This window comes from Chenopodium quinoa, unplaced genomic scaffold (assembly GCF_001683475.1).
Source record: "Chenopodium quinoa cultivar QQ74 unplaced genomic scaffold, ASM168347v1, whole genome shotgun sequence".
Taxonomy (NCBI): domain Eukaryota; kingdom Viridiplantae; phylum Streptophyta; class Magnoliopsida; order Caryophyllales; family Amaranthaceae; genus Chenopodium; species Chenopodium quinoa.
The window spans coordinates 2,965,406-2,987,547 of NW_018745065.1; the positions used below are offsets into that span (position 1 = coordinate 2,965,406).

At 37.9% G+C, this 22,142-nt stretch overlaps 1 protein-coding gene across 3 annotated transcripts; it reads right to left on the reverse strand.

Annotated features, from left to right (window-relative positions):
* Positions 1-250: 250 nt before the first annotated feature.
* Positions 251-15,211, reverse strand: LOC110709333 (acyl-CoA-binding domain-containing protein 4-like). Of its 3 annotated transcripts, none has more exons than XM_021887545.1 (14): positions 15,055-15,211; positions 14,582-14,697; positions 13,959-14,036; positions 13,735-13,854; positions 13,594-13,657; positions 13,442-13,503; positions 13,167-13,306; positions 12,957-13,083; positions 7,486-7,600; positions 7,282-7,370; positions 2,745-2,828; positions 1,002-1,313; positions 853-912; positions 251-749 (listed from the first exon to the last, which is right to left on the reverse strand). In XM_021887545.1, exons 1-14 carry the CDS (start codon positions 15,080-15,082, stop codon positions 573-575), a joined length of 1,572 nt encoding a protein of 523 aa, XP_021743237.1. In that variant the 5' UTR covers positions 15,083-15,211; the 3' UTR covers positions 251-572. The 3 variants fall into 3 exon arrangements, with proteins under 3 accessions (XP_021743237.1, XP_021743236.1, XP_021743238.1); XM_021887544.1 differs by having other exon boundaries at positions 14,582-14,700; positions 15,055-15,158; XM_021887546.1 differs by lacking the exon at positions 15,055-15,211 and adding an exon at positions 14,775-14,993.
* Between the last annotated feature and the right edge of the window lie 6,931 nt (positions 15,212-22,142).

Below are 22,142 nucleotides of genomic sequence, written 5' to 3' on the forward strand. Positions count from 1 at the left end.
AGGAACCAACACTTCACAAAATATTACATTAGGAGAGATAGAGAGTGGCTTAACTACTACGGGGGCAAACCAAAAGACTGCCTTTCCACTAAGACCTAAAGCATCCATCCCACAAAAACCATCAAAGCCAACTGAAGACAACTTTTGTATAGCCATACTAACAGACACTAGAGTTTCCATGAGAAACATAATATCATTCCCCTCTTAGATAGAAATGTTGTGAAGGATATTTTGGCGCTGCAAACAAAATGATAGAGAACTTGTGCATGGATAATAGAAATGAAGTACAATTGTTAATTGCACAAAAAAATTGAAGAATAATTGTACAATTTTCAGTCCACATTTCACATTAAAAAAGAAGCGACAATAAGAGCTAGGACGAGGCAATGACTCTTATGTCTCATCTAAAACAGTGCCAAGTACAATCAATTAACTTATGTAACATTGCCAAATTTTCAGCTAAAGCAATGCATAGTTGCTGCTAGGAAAAAAAAAACGACGACGACTGCCATTTCAGAACAGAAAGCTACCAAAACTGCAATACATTTAGAGTTGAAATATTTAGTGAACTCTCAAGGACTGCTTTCACCACCAGAAAACCATTGCCAAACACCCCGCGAACCTTGTCTCTGTACTGATGTATTGTGCTCAACCTGTTCAGTGAAGAATTTTTCTTTTCTTAGTGATTGCACTTCAGCCTCTACAGAAGGGAGTGATTCCAACATGCCTTGTAATTCTGCTGTCTGTGCCTGGTAGACATTTAACAGAACAAAATGAATTCATAAGATCAACTATGCGTTTAGAAAGCATGTTCAGTATAAATAGAATAGTTGCAGCCTTTGCAGAAGGTACCTCCAACTTGAAACATCTTGATCTCTCTGATATCAACTGACCTTGAACAGAAGCAAGTTCCTAAAGAAAGAATATGTCCTTTTCAAATAAAATTCACAAGTTGCAGCATTGGCAGTTTGGCACCATATAAGGATTGATAAACTGTATACCTTGGATAATTCTTCATGGTTACTGTTAATTTCATCCATCTTTCCCTTCAGCTTAGAGTTTTCTTCTCTAACTTCAGCAAGTGACAATTCCAAGAGTCTTTTTGCATCTTTAACACTAGTCGTACCAGAAAAACCATCCTGCTTTTGACCTGCACCTTCTACTTCAGTGTTCTCTGTCTTGGTTGAATCCAACTGCTTCCCTGAACCAATAGAATAAGCTGCAGCAACGGATGCTGCTGCTGCAGCTGCGGCAGGGGACAGGTACATTTTAGGACGTGCAGAGTCGTTCAGTTTAGGTCTCATAACAAGTACCTAATAATAAAAGGTAGAAATAGCAGACTGTCAGCCATCTTATCTCTTATTTTTAGACAAGGAATTTTGAATCTAAAAGAGTATCAATTAAGGCTTCTTATATTTAACCTTCATCCAAAAGTTCATTTACTGAATCACAACACTGGAAATAGGACATCCAAATGAAAATGAAAGTATTGGGCATCAATTAAATCATTGGAAGGAGTAATGCATAAAAGTTCAAAAAATAATATGCATGGTTCATAAGCTGTACATAGTGCACACCAATGATGCACGGGTACGCCGAAGGGTGGCCGTTTCCCGTACTGGGGACGTATCGGGGACGGGGTACGGCCCAAATACGTCCCCATGGCGTACCCTCGAAAGGTGGTACGGGAAGCTATTTTGGGACGGCTGGGAGGAGCTCCGGAAACGTTTCGGAGACGGATCTTCTTCCATTTTGACGTCCCCAATACAAGCCCAACCCATTTTTTAGAAAAAAAACCCCAAATTTTCTTATGTCCGGTTAATTTTTCAAAACCCTAGAAATTGATATGCCAAGATTTCTTGGATTCCTTGCCGGCGACCACCTGCTGCGACCCACGAGGCCATGATTCCTTGCCGGCAACCACCTGCGATCCACTCAAAAACCGGCGACCACTTGCAATCCACTCAGACACCGGCGATCACCTGCGATTCTTTCTACTTCTATTTCTACAGACTAAAGTTTTTTCATTTTAATGGTTAATGTGATTATTTGAATAATATTTTTTTACTTTCAATTTACAGATTACTGGACAGTAGCCTCAGTCAGGGCCCTCAACAAGTCAGTAGGTTTGTCGTTTTTTTTTTTTTTGAAACCTGTTTGTCGTTTAATTTGTGCTTTGTTTTATTTTATTTTTTTCTTTTCTTTTTTTCGTTTCAAGTGGTTATAATTATGTGTTAAAAAAAATAATTAAAATAATATTATATAATTATCATGTTACTATGTGATTAAAACATTAATTTATTTTGAAACTTTTTATGTATTTATATTTTGCTAAATTAATTTTTTCCATATCCATGCCGTACCCGTTTTTTGAAAGTTTGAGTTTGCCGTATTCCGTCCCCGTATCCGTACCCGTTTTTGTCCCCGTATCCGTTTCCGTGCAACCTAGGTGCACACTATGCATGCTCCTCACAAAATTTAGATGTCAGCCTCATATTTCTTAGATTTCTTTAAAACCAATTTGAATAAAAACATCATTTTTGTGAGATTTTTATGAATCTTCTACCTAAAAGAAGTATTTATGTGTTCGCTAGATTGAGGTTATACTCTCTCCAATCTAGAGAGTAATGGGTTATATGAACCATTCTTGAGGGTTATTGGCCAGAATTATTAAGGTTGAAACTAATTCATGACAAGTTCAAAACACTGAGTTAAATAAATAGGATTACAAAGTCTCTACATACCTCATTGTTATAATTTCCATTATATCCACCAAAAGCAACTAAATATTGGTCCCCATGAATGTGAGCTAAGCAGATGCTGATTCCCTGCTCAGAAGAAAGTAACAATTATTATCCAGTTTCATTCATTCATTAAACAGAATAAAGTACAAAATATCTCAAATTCAAAGGTGATGTCTCCTTAAGTTACACAAATAATTTTACACCACCCACCGCAAAGTTGTAGAAATATAACTATATATATATATATATATATATATATATACAATGAGTAAATAAACTTCGTAAAATCTCTCTATATAAAAAGTCTATTGGTAAGAGTTTGATATAACTCTCTGCATAATATCATCTATCTGGTCAAAGACAAATCAAAATAGTTGCAGTCATAGATTAGTTTTATACTCAACACTTATCTTAATCATTCAGCCACTACATGTTAAAAGGACAATATATGACAAAGGTTGTACTCCCTCCTTTTTTTTTTTTCCTTTTAAGTGTTAAATTTTTTTATTTAAACAAGGATGCTTTTTATTCATTATTTTTTACAGTGTTACACTTCTTTTTTTGGCAAACTACATTTTAATATTATTTATCTCCTTTCATGGTCCCAACACAAGCACACATACCTAACACTACCTTATTTTTATAAAAGGGAAATTCTCTTTGATAACACCAAAGTTTTTAATTTTCTCAATGGTGAATGGTAACAAAACTTATTATCATTGATAAACTTGAAAATTTTATATAATGTTAATTATGACATTAATGATAAATTTTGACTAAATAAATTTTGCCCAACCGCACCTCTCCTTCCCCACTCCCTTCCCCAAATTAAGCTTCCCAACCCTCGAAACTCCATCCCGAAAATTCCCTAACAATCTCTCCTGCCCAAACAAAATCAGTTCATAGGAAGCTAATAAATCGTCGCTTTCATTGTCTTCTGGCTAGTAATCTCCCCAATTTGATCCTTCAAATTGGGATTTGTAAGAGAGAAATTGGAGATTTTTGCAAGAGACCAGCCCAGACCTGAGGTGCGTTTCACATATGCAAAGAGGAAGCCCAAAAAGGGCCTGATAAGAGATCTTGAGCTGGAATAATGAGCTGGGAGTTAGTTACGGAGAGGGGTAAATCAGTAATCAAGGGAATAAGTTTGTTAGTCCTTGTTTTGTGTGTTGAGTTTGTTATTTCTGCTTGTTAGTTATTTTTGAGTATTTAAGGAGGGATTGTGAAGGGGAATGTATCTAGAAAAGTATTGTGGAAATCATTACTTGGAGAGCATCCTTTCCTCTCGAAAGAAGGGAGTTGTATTGTGGTTTCTCTGACTTGCAATACAATATATCATATTTTGGCTGCTGTTTCTCTTAATCAGCTTATATTGCTCTGATTCTGTACTAATCTCTAGCAATTTTTTTAGGGTTGGGGTTTTGGGTAGAAGTCAAGAATTGAGACGAGGGATGGAGAATCGAGGTGGAGGGAATGGGAGGGAGAGTTCGACAGGGGAGGGGATCGGGTTGCCGGCGGCAAGCGGAGTGGGGAGCTAGCCGCCGCCGGCTAAGGGAGGGGTTAAATTCTGGGGTGGAGATGGGGGTTGATTTTTTAAAAAAAACATATATTCCTAAAATTATTTTAATACTATAAAATTAAATAATTAACCATGGTTAAAGAATTTTATTAAAAATAACTATTATCTTTGGTAACAAAAAATACAATGTTACCAATGATAATAAGTTTTTTTACAATTCACCACTTAGAAAATTATAAAGTTAAGTATTACCATTGAGAATTTCCTTTTAAAAAAATTTTATATCTACACTTCATCCCTTAATGTACAATAAGGAATACTTGTCAATTACAACCCGTAAAAGTACCAATTTTACTGGTTACAACCACCAAAATTTATTTTTGCAAATTACAACAAAAAAGTCACCAAACATTGTAAACTACAACCAAAATCTTATTTTCGGCTACTTTCACTGGAATATAATGTCACTAATCATTTATTGATTTAAAAAATAACCACCAGCCAAAACTAGTTTGGAATCATTTATTCCAATAAAAGTGGCTGAAAATCGGATTATGGTTGTAATTTGCGAAAATAAACTTTGATGGTTGTAACTCCCAACATAGATACTTTTAACAATTGTAATTGGTAAATTTTCTATACAATAATTCAATAAACTATTACCTCCACCACACTATCTTTATTTAAAATTGTTTAATACCCAACTACCCCACTTAAATCTTACTCCCTCCATCCCTAAATTATATTCCTATTGCTAGAATTTATTCCTCACATAATAGAAAAAAGTATGAATGTAATTTAGGGACGGAGGGAGTATTATATTAAAGTATTAAAATATATTTAATTATATACAACTATATGCCGGTCAAATTGTAACACTTACCCAAAAAAAACACACACACACATAAGGATACCAAGTTATCATGGGAGGATTTAAGAAATAGAGAACACTTAAAATGGATATGGGGAAAACAAAAACAAAAAAAATAAATAAATAAATTGTTTTTCCTTCAATCATTCAAAATTGTATGGATTTTCTCATATCAATTAATGCAGCCAATTTAATTGATATTTATCAAAATATTGAATTCTAGATGTTAAACCAAGAAAAGACGAAAAACAATGTAATATATAAGGCAAAAAAAAAAAAAAAAAAAAAAAAAACAAAAAACCCTAATGATAGGAACCGACTGACATTCACCACACTTGTCAAAATGCCTATGATTTAGAGACCAAGCGGGCATTTTACCCATAATGTATATGTATGTGATTTGTTGTTATGGTATTCTTCAAATTATGTCCATAATTCTATTTATTTATGTATCCCAACAGAATTTTACCCTTAAATAACTAAGAGATGTACAAGTGTATGAGGTGTCATTTACTTATATAACAAAACCCCAACTGAACCATCAATTGCAAGACACTCTGGCTCATAGGCAATCACCCTAGCCATACAAGGACTGGACTTTGGTGCACTCAGGATAGGTTGGCAAAAAGCCAACAACCCGACCTGAACCCAACCCAAAATAAATGAGTTTTGAGTGAGATTTCCAACCCATTTATGTAATTGGGTCAACCTGAACCCGAACTGAAGTTAAACAGGTCCAGGTTGGAAATTCGAACTCGAAACCAACCCTCCTAAACCCATTTAATTAATTGGGTTGGTTTTGAGTCCCAAAACCCAACCCGCATAACTTAATTAATTTAAACCCTTATTTATTTTTAAATATGGGCCAAGCCCAAACTATCTAAAGTCTAAAGGCTAAAACCCCTCTACTCACCTACCTCACATATCACGCCTTCAACCTCTCATTCCCATTCTCTATTTTTACCTCTCATTTTCTTTTTCTCTCCTCTCTCTTCTCTTTCTTGTTTTCAATATTTTTCCATTAAAATTGCTGGTTTAAACTCTTTAATCTTCATCTTAAGGTAGTTTACTTGTAAATTTCACTATCTTTACTTAATTTTGTTGTGTTTTAATTTGATTATGTTTTATAATGCTCTATTATATCTTGAATTCAATGCATGCATTATGTATTAGCTTGTTATGAGTTTATGTTTTCTCTCTGCATTTTAATCAATTAACAATCGTTAATTATCAGATTGAATTATTAGCCTAATTTTGTTTAAGTATTCTATTTGATGTGTTTTCTGGTTTTCTCTCTCTTTTGGCCTTTTGAATTTTAATCTCATGATGATGATATGTTATTTCTTCACATTTATGCATGCATTTATTTTGACTTTTCTACAGGTTTAATTTTTGCATTCTAAGTTTATATTCTGCAATTTAATTTTAATGAGGTTTGTTTCTGCTTTGTTAATTTCTTACGCATTTGAATTTGTTTTCACTTGCAAAAAAAAAAATAAGAATCCTGAAATCAATTATGGTAGAAGGAAGAAGAATTAATGATAAAGACTGCTAGAAAAAGTTTTTTGGCAAAATGGAGAAGCTTTAGATGTAAATTCTGTTGCAAAAATGTATTTCATATATAATTTGTAATACTCTGTAATATAATGTTTACAGGATGTATTTTCAACTATTGTGAGCGTTGATTTGGATAAGTTAAACATGAATTTAGTTTGTTTTTTATACACATAAATAATTTAATAAATTGTGTAAAAAAGCCTTAACAGGTCGGGTTTAGGTTCGAATTTCTGCGTGTTTATGTAAACAGGTCGGGTTCAGGTTGGGGGTTCTACCCCGTTTATATAACAGATTGACCTGTACCCGACCTATTTGCCACCCCTAACTTAGGAGCCTCCACCACTCATTGAACCTTGCTGCTAAGCCATACACCTTGATGCCAAGGAAGTAAATTATCTTATGTTTTTATCCTAAAAAGTGAGACTTCTAAGCCCTAATTCTTCCCTCATAGGCAATGGTAATAATTATAGCAAGGTAATCCAAGAAGTATCTAAAATTCTAACTACTCACTATTATACAGAGTTTTCAACAAACAACTGCAACAATACAAGGATTGTAAAAATCAACACAAATAGGCAAAGAAATCAGACCTCACTGGCAAGTGGATCTCTTGGTTTCACCGTAGTTACCACTGACCAAACAAGCTTGGTCATATCTAAGACTAGTGTATTGAGGGCTCCTGATAAAACAACCATAAAATTCAATAATAAGTGCCACCAACTCCTTGCAAAACTAAGGGAGGTAACATCTAGAAAATCGTAAAGACGAAAACCATAGACAGGTAGTGTACTTACCGTTTTTATTGTCTCCACCACCAACTATATACCAGTTTCCATGCACCGTAATACCAGAATGTCCAGCTCGGGGAGATACATAATCACCTCGAGTCTCGGGTTGAGACCACTCCATCTACACAATAGGAAGGACCAAAATTCATTTAACAGCCTAAATATAGGTAAGAAATATATTGGGTTAATGAATAGACTTCACAGGTTTTTCAGATTTATCTATTTCTCAATGAAAATACCTTATACAATTATCTAACACTACTTTGAACATTACCAAAATAAATAAATAAATATATAAAAACAGTACTCCTGTTTCAGTATTCTCCATTTTGCATTATTGGTTGTTACTAAATTACTCACCCCAATTTATCCAATTTACAGTTGAGCCACACAATAAAATATTAATCGATCCTTCCTTTACACATTACCTCGCCAACCCCTACTCTCTCCTAAAAGTAAAATAATAAACAATAATGAAAAAAAAAACACCTATCAACACCGCTAACCACATGATGGGCCCACCTTATACTCCCTCCATAACCTATGTGCCCAAACAGGGTATTCCAATGGTTGAATGTAACATTCTCTTTAAAAGAACCAAATAACTGCAACTGTTATTCCATTTGGGAGAAGGCGAATGAAGGGCTTAAGGTAGAGAGGATGAAGGTTCTTATCTCCCATTAGCAATTGCAGGCTGCTGATCTTGATAGAACCATGTCCTTAGCATTTAGCAGAAACTTGAATTGGTGTTCAGAATGGGGAACAATCTTTGTAAATGTAATTTAGCATGCTATAGTCTATATCATGATTCTAGCAAATAGTTAGCACATTCAAGTAATAGCATGGTGTCAATCTCTGGATGATGGTAATAACTTACTCAAGATTGCTGTTGGGAGGCAAACTACAGTTAAAATCTGATTCGGCGCAAATAATATTTCAGATCAAGAACTTCGGTTGGGGGACAGGAGTCTTAATCTCCCTTGATGGTCAGATATCCTAGCTAATCTTATTTGTTGAGCGTACTATCCTACTAGTTCTCTTTCTAACATAGGAGTTCCTCTTAAGAACAAGATAGACAAATTAATCAGAGACTTCCTGTTGACACAGTTGTGATACTAGGGGAATTCATCTTTATCTGCCCAAAGTTTAGGGAGGCTTAGGTCTCCAAGACTTGGTCTATGATAGACTCACTTAATCCACACAAGAAGCAAGAACTGAAAGTAACAACGGATGAGCTTTACATTAGGGAATGAGACGATGACGATTATAGGTGATCCGAGTCTAGCAAGAACAGGGGTCACGCTTAAGGCGATGATCCGCACCTTGATGAAAGGAAATGGTGGGCTACTGGTTGAATTAAGTAGTCTAAAAAGGGGTAGAGAGTAGCCTAAGGGAGGGCAGATTCCGGAATTCTTAAAAGAGGCGGTAGAGGAGTATAGTGTGGTGTTCGAAGAGCCGAAAGGGCTGCCCCTGAACCGTGGTCACGAGCACGCCATAGTTTTAAAAGAAGGGAGCAATCCGGTTAGCGTTCGACCCTATCGCTATCCACAATTTCAAAAGGATAAAATTGAGAAACTCATCAAGGAAATGTTAAAGGCCTGTATAATTAAACCGTCAACAAGCCCCTTCTCTAGCCCGGTGTTATTAGTGAAGAAGAAAGACGGTTCGTGGAGGTTTTGCGTAGATTACCGTGCTCTCAACAAAGAGACGGTGCCGAAAAATATCCGATACCGGTAATCGATGAGCTCTTGGATGAGTTGCACGGGGCTCAGGTGTTCTCTAAGTTGGACATCAAGGCGGGGTACCATCAAATCTTAGTTCGACCGGAGGACACGCATAAAACCGCGTTCCGGACTCACGAAGGGCACTACGAGTTTCTCGTCATGCCATTCGGATTTACCAACGCATCGGCTACTTTTTATGAATGAGGTATTTCGCCCTTTTTTACGCAAATTTGATCTTGTGTTTTTCGATGATATACTTGTTTATAGTGTTAGCCAAGTGGAGCATGTGACACATTTGAAAGTCGTGCTAGCAACTCTTCAAGAACACACCTTGTTTGCCAATCAAAAGAAGTGTGAGTTTGGCAAAGAAAGAGTGGCTTATTTGGGCCACATCATTTCTCATGAGGGAGTGGCAGTGGACCAAGGTAAGATTAAGTCAATGGTGGAGTGGCCCACTCCAAAATCCTTGAAAGAATTAAGGGGGTTTTTGGGCTTAACCGGTTACTATAGAAAATTTATTAGTAATTATGCCCATATAGCCCAACCACTAACAGAGCAGCTTAAACGAGATAACTGCGGGTGGTCTCCAATGGCACAAAAGGCATTTCGGAAATTAAAAGAAGCCATGACTACTGCTCCTGTTCTTAGCATGCCGAATTTCCAGAAAATTTTTGTGTTAGCGACGGATAGATCGAGATTCGGACTTGGGGCCGTGCTAATGCAAGGACGGTCGGTAGCCTTTTTCAGCAAGGTTTTGGGTCCCGTAGGCCGAGCAAAATCGATATATGAAAAAGAATTAATGGCGGTGTGTTTGGCAGAAGTGGAAACATTATTTGTTGGGAAAGAGATTCATCGTGCGAAGTGATCAACAAAGCCTCAAATTTATTGCTAAACAGAGAGAGGTAGGGTCCGAGTATCAGAAATGGGTGAGAAAGTTAATTGGGTTCGACTTTGATCTCCAATACAAGCCCGGGGTCTCGAATAGGGTGGCCGATGCCCTTTCAAGGAGAGGAGAGGGCGAATTTGGGGGCGAACTCAGTGCCCTGGTAGCCACGCAGGTGGTGAATTGGGAGTTATTGGATAAGGAAATTGCGGGTGGCGCAAATTTGTAGAAATTGAAAGAGGAGGTTGAGAGGGGAGAGGGAGCTACGGGATACTCCATTGAAAACAGCAGACTGTTGTATAAAGGAAGGGTGGTAATTCCACGCCATTCAAGCATGAAGAAAACGCTACTCCAAGCCTACCATGATTCACCGGAGGGTGGTCACACTGGAGAAACCAAAACATACCTGAGGATGGGATCGGAATGGTTTTGGGCGGGAATGAGGAGAGATGTGGCCGAGTATGTGAGAAGTTGTGATGTGTTTGACAAGCATTCCCGAGTATCTCCCGGAGGGCTATTGCAACTGCTTCCAATTCCAGTGAGGGTTTGGGAGGATATAAGTATGGACTTTATTGAAGGGCTTCCTCGTTCCCAAGGACTTGACACCATACTTGTGGTGGTGGATCGCCCGACCAAATACGCGCACTTCATTGGTCTCAAGCATCCTTTCACGGCATATAGTGTGGCAGCGACCTTTGCTCGTGAGGTTGTGAGGTTACACGGAATTCCCAGCAGCATAGTGTCCGACAGGGACCGAGTATTTGTGAGTGCTTTTTAGAGAGAGCTCTTCCAATTGCAAGGTACCGAGCTTAAGAAAAGCACATCAAAAGCACATCGTATCACCCACAAACGGATGGTCAATCCGAAGTGGTGAACAAGAGGCTTGAGACGTATTTACGCTATTTCACCGGAGGGCAACCTTAAGGCTGGGCTAAGTGGCTTGCGTGGGCGGAATATTCATAGAATACCACCCCTCACTCAGCCACGCAAGTTACTCCCTTTCAAGCCCTCTATGGCAGGGAGCCACCCAAGTTAATTCGAGTGGGCACAGGACGACTGTGAGTTCCGTAGAAGAAACTTTGCAAGCAAGAGGCTTGATGAACACAAGGCCAATCTGAAATCATGAGGAGGAGCGAAGACAGTAAGCGGCGAGATGTGGAGTTTCAAGTGGGGGATCACGTTTTTCTCAAGCCATATTGGCAGAAAACAATTGCAAGGCAACCTTTTGAGAAACTCGCGGCCAGGTATTAAGGGCCCTTTGAGGTGGTCCAAAGGGTGGGTGCCGTAGCCTACAGATTGTCACTTCCCGCTCACTGCCGCATTCATCCCGTATTCCATGTATCGCAATTGAAAAAGGCCATTGGAGACTCCCCTAACTCACCTACCATACCGGAGCACATCACCCCTGGAGTTAGTGGTGGAGCCCGAAAGTGTGTTGGAAGACAAGCCAAAGCCACGCCGAGGGCAGGGATATAGAGTGTTGATTATTTGAGTCTACGTGGGAGGATGCCGAGGTCATTCAGGAGCAATTTCAGGTGGCGCTTTTGGGGGGGGAGTATTGCAATGCACCCGCGGCCACCAATCACTCTTACAGCAGGAGACCAAGGCAGCAGCAAGGCATCAACAACACCCCTCCAACGGTTCACTAAAGCAATAGCAAAGGCAGAGAGGTTTGGCTTATTTGGGATTCACTGTGGTAACTTGGAAGAAGACAAATAGTAAAGTAAAATAGTAATTGAGGCTCTTGCCAACTTTTGTATGCTAGTGGTAGTATATATAGTTGTCTCTTAAGAAGTAGTCATTCAGAAATTTGTAATTGGAAACTTGGAGAGTGATGGCCTCAAGCCATTAACGTTTTACACAAGCCTTTGAGCTTAATCAACTGACTACCTTAATCCTTCCCTAATTATCCTGTTCATACACGCGTTCCGTTGCATAGGATGAACCGTTCACAATCTATATAGAATGGAAAACAATAATAAGGCTTCTCCCATGCCCAAGAATACTCCCAATGAACAATGAACTCTAAATCACCCACTATGTATATGACCAAAGTCAAAAAGAGAGAAATCCCTGTAAAATAAACATCCATCAGTAAAAAAAAAAAAATAATAATAATAATAATAAAAATAAAAAAATAAAAAGCCTGGTTTCTGTTAGCGCTTCTCATCCATTACATTTAGTACTGTAAGCACATGAAGTTCATCTACAGCAAGCGCAATAATGCTGTTAGCAAACATAATCCATCATATTTATTGCTTTGTTTTTTTTCTACTTTGATCTCCTTCCTCTTCTATCACCTCAAATAAGCTTAGTACACTACATATACCATATCTACTATGTGCCTAAGAAAACCAAGTTCAAGAGGACAGCCATTTTTCCCACTAATATAATGATTTTAGTCATCAGATTACCAAAACCCAAGTCACCCTTCTCCATAGGAATGTGATAGATTTGGTTAAGAGAAAAATTTATCTTCTCGGGAACAACTATTCAAACACAAACATGTAAATTGCTCTAAAGATAGCATATGCATGAATAGGAATAAACCAAAAACACTACCAAAGATTCTGTAACAAATGCAGAACACACTATACAAAGTTAAATCTTTCCATTGTAAAAGAGTGTATGTTTAGCATCAAGTTCAATCAAGTTCCAAAATGGTTTGAAAGACATCTAGATTCTAGAAATCTAGTCCTTCCATCGTTACCTATTAGATAAAAGCTTCAATGGTGCATTTGGTGATTATATTTGGTCTTTGTGCAGCCATATGATCCTAAATAGCTCATGCCTTAGAATTAAAATACTAGCAAATTATATCGTATTCGTTTTAAAAAAAATAAAAAATAATCTCAAAGGACAATACTTACTGTTTCCAAGTCTAGCACGTATAAATCATTGAAGCAAGTTGAATGAGAACATCCGCCAAATACCAGGAGGTAACGTTCAGCATGTACAGCAGCTGCATGATCATATCTTGGAGAAGGCGGATTCTGCCTATCAAAATAACAAGAAAGTGATGCACAGCTCATATGCAATCACACAAAGAGCTTGCAGAAAAGGGGAAAAGAAATACTCACGTAGCTTCAACTTTATTCCAAGTCATTGTGTCAAGGTCGAGAATATATATATCATTTAGAAGTTTCCGGTGGATATCTTCACCACCAAACACTATCAATTTTGAGCCAACCAGTGTGACTGACTCTCCTTCTCGAGCAACCTTAGCAAGAAAAAATACAAGGTTAAATAATTGTACGAACTTCAAAACTTGTGTACCATAACAAAATAATAGAACAATAAAAGAAAAGAGGTGCTTTGGAAAGTGAACAAACATCAGTCAGCATATTTTAGTTACCGGAATTTCTCCAATAGTCTCCATAACACCACATTGTTGCTTCTCTAGATCCAAAAATCGTACTGCAAAATTGACACACGGAATGTCAAATAATAAAGTACCTTTGACTAACAATAATAAACCAAATGAGAATAATGAGAAAATGGCTGAACCTGTTACACAACTAGAATATTTTGAATGCCCATCAAGTAGTAGCAACTTCTGTCCCCAAACAATCTGCAAACATGACAAATAAAATGCATAAGAAAAAATGTGTTTTACTTGGTTGGGATAATTATGGTTAGTCAATTTACCATATGGTGACCTGAGGTGGCTGGGAAGACTTGTACCAAGCTATCATTTTCAGATTTAGCTGCAGCTGGGGCAGCAGGAAGCTTCAGCGACAACCATGTAGTATTTGTAAAATCTAAAACCTAAAAATGCAAATGTACATTAGAAATGTCTTTCAACTACAATCAGCAAAAATAATGTCTTGGTTACTAACGTTAATAATAATTAAATATGAAATGATGATAACCTGAATATCTGACAAGTGGCGACCGTTACGACTACCACCAGAAATGAAAAGCCTTTGCCCGGCAACTGCTGCAGCATGCTAAAAAAGACAAATTAAAATGTTATACCTTGGTTCATATGAATAATCACGACAACAAAATATCAAAATATTGTTATATAAAACAAGAAAGGTAGGAGGAAGATATATAGTACTACATCCACCAATAACATAACACTATAACAAGTACAGAGTAGTACCTTTGATTATTTAGTTAGTATAGTTTTTGGTAAACTATGTGCTTAGTCTGGCGTTACAATTAATTAGAAAAAGGAGTACAAGTTTTCACAAAATAACACATGGAAAGACATATATGCTACAAGCAAGTATTTCATACAGACTACGACTTAAGTTAATGGCATTGACACAAACCCCATCTTTTCCATTACAAGTAAAGTTCCAAATCCAATAACCTTGACTGATTATACTGAACCAGAATTCTTTAAAAAATAAAAAACAATACCATTGAAGCCAAAAGAAAGCAATCTCAACTTAATTCACCCAAAGTCAAATATCTTTCTACCTTTAATGAAATTGCTTAAAATGCAGAAGAATTTAAACAAACAAAAACAGTCAATGATCACAACCTTATAGCGACCCGGCGGTCGACGACCGGCAACAGGAACTGTCACCCATTGATCATGTAGCAAATTGGAAAACCAAGTTCCAACATCAACATCCTGATCTCCATTTTCCATATCAACTGCTTCAGAATCGCAAATTATTAGTTCATATAACATGCCAAAAACAGATCCAATAAAATCAAAATCAAACAATTACCAATCAATAATTCACAGGCCCGTCCCTGAAGCAGGGCAGGAGGGAAAAGAGATCTAATTTCATATTCAATTATCTCGAAAAATACATAGTTTTAGGGATATTTGATTCAATAATCAGATTAGGCTCATAATTTTGGTTATGATGTTTCACAATCTAAGAATTTAGAACCAATAGTTGAGATTTACGAACCCTAAACATAAAGCACTGATAATTAAATTAGATTAGATCAGATATAAACGTTAGATTGTGAAATTGATATGATGAACAACAAACAACTTACCACAGGAATGCGCTTCAACGGAGAACATGAACTGCGCTTCAACGGTACTGCACAGTTCCTTGGGAATACATTTTTTGTAATACCTTTTTTTATTATTATTCAAATGTGTTTCGGGTGTTTTTGTGTCCCGGAGAGTTACAACTCGAAAACTGGATCCAATGGAGTTACCTGTACCTGCTAAAGAACGAAGCTCCGGATGTTCGGTGGTCTACCTCCGAAGATTATGTTACTACGGATTCGGAGTAAAACGTGCGGAAAGTAAGTATCTTCTCGGATTTCGAGATCATGTGTTCTCTGTTTTCGAGAGCAATAAATGATGTAATGATTTAAACATGTCCCAATGAATGGGGAATCTCCCTATTTATAGGATCCTAGGAAAGTGTGCCCCCTAGGGTTTGATGACTTAGGGATTTGGGATGCGCCGTTTTGCGACTATCTCGGTAATTGGGCCTTGAAAGCAGTCAATTTCTGGGAGGGTACTGCTTTGTTTTGGGTGTTTTTGTCCCTCGGGAGTGTTACGGTTCGAAAACTGGTTGCGCGCGGCCGGTACCTGCTAAATAAAGGAGACTCCAGGTGGCGGGAGCTCCACCTCCGACAGCCAAGTTAGTACTTGAACGAAAGTAGGAAAAAGGTGCGGAAATCTAGGTGGGATCTTCTCGAGTTCTGAGATCAGGTGTTTCTCTAATGTAAGATAATGTAGGATATGTTGTAATAAATTGTAGATGCCCCAAAAATGGGGGAATCTCCCTATTTATAGGGTCATTGGAAAATGTGCCCTTGATTAGGTCACTCTGACCTAATTCTGCTGGCTACGCCGAATTACAGCTTTCTCGAGATTTGGGCCCTTGAAGGCCGCCTTTTTCTCCCAAGTTCCAAGAAGAACACGTGATAGATGGAGATTGATCCAATTTGGACCAACCAGAGTATGACACGTGTCAGGACATGATTGACCCACGTGGCATGGATAAAATTACCCAAAACATTTGCCCCACACAGATGTGACGTAGCGCGCCACGTGGCATCTGTGACACATGTCACTTAGCCATAGGAAATAGTAATAAAGTTTTTTTCTGTAGAAGTTTAATCTTTCACATTCTGGGGAAATTACCAAGATGCCCCTGTTTTTACCCCTCTATAAATACACAATTTACCCCTCTCATTTTGGACGTTTCCAAAACATTCTAGAGAAAGAAAATCACTAAATCTTAGAGAGAGAGTCTGTCTTCCGTGTGTGTGTGAACACAAGCTTTGCTAATTTTCCGCCTGCCTTAGCCGATTTACAACCGCCTGTGCCCAAGCAAGCAAGGTCAACTTCAGCAGCATCTTAGTCGGTCATCACCGTTTGCCCCCCTTTCAGAGACAAACGTAAGGTACCGCCTCTACCCCCTTCAGCTCATTTACATTTGTTTCAATTCAATTTGTGAAAAACTACCTAATAAAAAAAAGGGTAATATTATATGTAGCCCTAAGGGCTATATATAAGCATTAAATATACTCTTGAAAATTGTATAAAATTAGGAATTCATGACAAAAACACACGTAAATCCGTATAATTAGTGTTTATATTTTTATGATTTCCTAATTTTATACGATTTTTAGTGTATATTTAATGCTTATATGTAGCCCTAAGGGCTATGTAAGATACTTTCTTAGACTGAATGTTGTAAGAAACTTCCTTAAAAAGGGTAAAATGTTGTAAGATACTACCTTAGACCGAATTTCCACTGTTGACTTAATTTTACAACGTTGATCCACATTAAACACCCCCAAAACCACTGTGAGGGTTGGTTTTCAAGATGTAAAGGTAAAATCGGGGTGGTTAGAGGATATTCCGAGTTGGAGAGGGTAGAATAATGCTTCGGTATTGTGGTTCTTGGGGTTAGAGGTGGTGTTTTTGGGGTTGAAAGGTGGTTTAGGTGTGGTAAATGCGATTTCAAGCAAGTTGTGTTAGTTTTGTGAATGAAAGCGGTGGTTTCGAGAGCATTTTGAGGTTGGTCAACGGTGAATATTAGATATAGGTAGTATTTAACAATATTTTACCATTTCTTAGGTAGATTTTTTTTTACAACATTTTATCTTTATTAGGTAGTTTATTACAACATTTTTTTTATTAGGGTAGTTTCTCACAAAATTTTGGTTTTATTATGTAGTTTTTTTGACAAAAAAATCCTTATGTTATTTGTATTTACATAGTATTTTATTTTATTCCCTTTTATTTTTTTATAATGTCATATTTTTAATTGAAAAATAAATGAATTATACTGCACATAACTATATAAGATAAGACATGCAAGTAGATTAAATCATTTCCTACCTCCCGTAGATAAAAATAAAGGTTTCTTATCATACCATTGCTTCAGCAGCTATACAATCGCGAATATTTGTTTACTCGTCGTATTCACCAAATCTTTAGACACAATTATAACCTTATATTTGACCCACCATTATATACATTTTCCTAAGCAAAGCATTGTGTCATAAACAATTACATAATATGCATACAACCAAGCAACAACTGATAAAACATACAACACAAATATATAGATATGGATATTGGTTAATTTTTGTACGAATAAAAGATATTTATTAAAGATTTGAAGAATAAAAGACAAATTTCATATATTGTAATTATTTAAATTTCGTACATAACCATTACATTAGTCAAGATTAAGCTGTAATATTAATTATGCATTAATATTACTGATCGGAAGCGGCCTCCACCCAGACATTCCGATCACTTGACCTCACTGAAAAATTATCTTTCTAATAATTCCGAATTTCCTATCGGAATAATACACTTGTTCGAAGGACACCATTCCTTTCAGCCGCCTCCAGAGACCAATCGGCCTCCGAAAGAAGTGTTGGTCCAGTCGGACCATGATTCTGGTGACGATGGAGACAACGAAACCTATGTGGCCCATGATGGGTCCCTCATGTCTAATGCATCTGTCATAAAGACATGCGGGAGCGCAATGCTAACCAGGCAGGTCCAAGCAGGCCCCCTGGACAGTCAAGTAAGCCCTCAGGGCAGCCGATTGATCCATCTAAGGCGGCAAGATTAGCCCCAGTCACCCGAGATGAGCTCATGAAATTCATGAGCAGCTTCAAGGGTGAAATTAAAGATTTGATCACCAAGCGGTCAACTACTCCTAGAAAGGAACATTCGGCCAAGAAACCAACTCAGCCTTGAAAGTAGAAGTCGGTCAGGGACCGTCTGCCGACTCCTCACCCTGCTCCAAAGGAGAAGGCTCGACCCCAAATAGAACTCTCAAGACTCTGTTTCCCTGAAAAAGGTGGCTAGGAAAGCCATCCGGCATGTACAGCCGGATGGTAGCAAGAAAACATTCTCTGATGCTCGACATGGTACATGATGAGTGTCATTTATGACACTCTTAGGCTAGGTTTTCTTTATAGTTTTACTCTCATTTTTGGTCTTTTATGCCGTGTTTTTATATAATAATGCTTGCTTTGCGTGTTTATGTGTAAGTCTAGAGAAATGCAAGCTTTTAATGGTTTTCTTGTCATTTTGTTCATTTCTCGACTATTTCTCTCGCTTCTTTGTTTCCTTGACTTTTTTTGTAGGTGTGTGTGGAGTTTCCCGAGGTTTGATCATCAAGGAGGAAGCTTGAGCGCATTCAAGAAGGTTGGAGCTAAGTTCGGGTTTCCAAACATGTCATTCAAGCTAGCTTCACAAGCACAAGGACCTTAGATGCAATGCATTGGCATGAGGCGTTTCAAGTGCTTGGAAGATAAAGGAGATGCTTCTCTCATGAGCATTTCCTCGAGTGCACCAATGATAGGGATGCTCGTGAAAGGAATGGTGTCATTCGAACAAGTGTATTATTCTGATAGCGGGTACAGAATTATTAGAAAGCTAATATATTCAGTAAGGTCAAGTGATCGGAATGCCTGGGTGGAGGTCGTTTCCGATCAGTAATATTAATATAATTAATATTACAGCTTAATCTTGACTGAACCCTTCGGGTCACACCCAAGAAAAATATACGAACTGACTTGACGAATTAATTCGGAAAAATTAATTCGTCGCTCGAGTGTTAAATATTTAGACGTCGGTAATTCGAGCTTGGAGCGTCAAAACCAATCGTCGGAAGTCGAGTCAAAAATAATAAAAAGACGAGACGCGCAAAATAATAATAAATCGACCATATTCCCAAAATACCCCTAGCATCGGAATGCCCCGAGCATCCGAATGCTAGGGGCAAAAATGTCCAAGCATAGGTGGCTAGCAAGCGCACCAAGCCGAGCCTAGCATGGTTGGCTAGGTGCGTGCTAGCGCACCGTGCTAGCAGCCACGCACAGCAGCAGCTAGCAGCCGCGTGCACATGGTGCGTGCAACAGCTAGCTGCCGCAAGCTAGGCGTGCTAGCAGCGCACGCACTAGCAACCACGCACAGCAGCAAGCCCGGACCAAGTGCGTGGCTTGCGCGCACAGCAGCAGCCCGCATCTTGGTGCGGGGCTGGGCTCGGGCTGGGCTCGTGGCTGGGCCATAGAGCTGGTCACTATGGGGAAACTTGAGGAATATGGGAGCAAGTGGGTAAGGACATGTGGCACAAGGAGAGTATTGAGTGGGGAGCAAGTATGGTCCCCTACTCTCCATGTGGTCCTCACTAACCCATTTCACATGGTAATGCCACTTGTAGATTTATTATTAGTTTGCAATTTTAATTTAATTTAGCATTAAATTAATTTGTGGAATTTCATGATCCCACCTTGATGGGATAGAAATTTCCACTCATACTTTCCTCTATAAATACCAACCTTGGGATTTGGAGTAAAGTGCTTGAGTGGGAGTTAGAAAGAGCATTCCATATTTTGGAAAAACTCTTAAACTCCATTAACACTTGGGTTTTGGTCGGACCTTGCTAACTCCAAGGTAGCGGACCTAAAAAGTCGTGTTCGTCCTTTGTGGGTGGATACCGTTGGAGGCACGGCATTTGCGGTGCTCAAGGCTTTCAAGTAAGTGCCCGTTTTGAGAGGGCGAAGCTCGCTTCAAGGGTATGATTCGTTCTTCCTTTTCTTGTGTTTATTTATTTATGCTTTATGGTTTTATTAATTACGAGTGGTTGGGGTTGGTTCCGCGGTGAGTTGGACTCACCAAACCCCAACAGCGGTATCGAATCCCTGCTCGTTTATTTTTATAATCATGTTTTTCAAGGTTTATTTTGGCTTATTTTTCTGATTTAAGTTGCTAATTAGATTAGTAGCTTGGTTTTATTTATTTTAATCCCGTTTTTTAATGTCGAATTTGGCCCAGAACCCAGATTTTCGCCCCAAAATAGTGAATTTTGGGTGGAATAGGTGTTCTGGAAAGGTTTTTACCCCTTTCCCTTTGGGCCTGTGATTTTAGCCAAATTCTGACTAGGAATGCCTTTTTCGAGGGATTTTTCGTTTTTGACGAAAAATTTTAAGTCTTTTCTAACCTTGAAATTAATGGCATAACTTGTTGATTATGTGGTTGATTATTTGCATTATTTTCTGCATTTTTAAGTCCCCTTAAAGCACACTTGGTAGTATTTGATGCTTAAAGGTTGATTTATTTTCACATAATTGCAAACTAATTGCTTTTTAGTGTGAAAATTTTTGTTTTAAGGCTTCCTAAGTGTTAAAGATTCAATCTTTATTTGTGATAAGTGATTAAAACTTTAAAAACCACTAAATTCCATGTTATTTTGTGTTAAACTTTGTTGTTTTAATCATTTTGAGTTGATTGGAAACATAAAGTTTCAACTTTTGTGATAGAAATTTGGTTATCTTCATGTTGGAAGATATAATTTTCAAGGATTCACAAAATTTAGATGTTGGAATTTTCATTTGAACATTAAAGTTCGTATTTTTCCAACTTCCCCTTACTTTGTCAAATTCTCAAGTTTAATTTAAATTGATTAAATTTAAAGTGAGAAATTGCCTCAACTTTGTTATTGCACCAAGCTAAACCAATTTAATTAAGAATGGTTCTTGGAATTATTTTGGTTATTTGCACTTTAAAATTTTATTAAGTTAGACTTATTTAAAATTTTTATTTTTTTCTCATTAAGTCAGTTCTAAAATTAATTTAGAATTAATTAATTATGTCTCGCAAAATGGGATCAAATCCCGAGGCCATGGCACGCAAAACGAGGCAAAGAACCACCCCTGGCTAGCCGGGCTGCATAGCAGCCCGCATGTGGCTGCCAAGGTGGCTGCCCCGCGCACCAGCAGTACACGGCCGCAACAGTCACGCACCAGCAGCCATGGCTGTGCGTGCGCGTGCGTGCGGCAGTGGCAGCAGCCCATGGCTGCTTGCCGCGGGCCATGTGTGCGGAGTTTTTTGTGTGTGCATATGCTTGGTGCGGTGAGGTGAATAGCTGTAGTATGCTTGGTTTGCATGAGCCGCGATTATTCGAGTTTCCTTGGCAAAACGCTTAAAGCGAAAGCCACTTGAAATGCGGTTGGCTTAATATTGCTTATTTTTCCGTTTTATTTATTTTAATTAATTTTTTTTATTTTAATTAAAATTTTGGGAGGCAAGGCCTCGGTTTTGAGCGACATTGGCAAACTTTTATTTTGACAAGTTTAGGTGCTACCGACTTAATTTATTGGATTAATTAAGGGAAATGCGGAATTTAGTGGGAGCTTCAATTATTAATGACGTCAATTACATTATCGGTTAAACATCTTTGACTAGTTTTAATTAGGCGTATTAATCGGATTAACCACCTAGATTAGTTACTAGTGCGCGCGTTGTTTAAATGCATTTTACTTGTTTGATATTGTAAATTGCATGGGCCATTCACAAATAGTGAATGGATGAATGGAATATATATTCTCTCTCACGGGTTTTATGAAATGGCAACTAGTGGGACCCGATTAGGATATAAAATACGGACTACGTGCCGTTATGTATTTTTGTAAATCTAAATACGGTCTACGCACCGTTAAGTATTTTTGTACCTTAATATTTAGATTATTCCTAGTCGTAGACACTAGTATTTGCATAGTTTGGTTAAGTCTTGAAGACGGCGTATCTTGGAAGACAAGCCTTGAATTGCAAATGAAGACCTTTTGAAGATTTGAAGAATTCAAGGGGT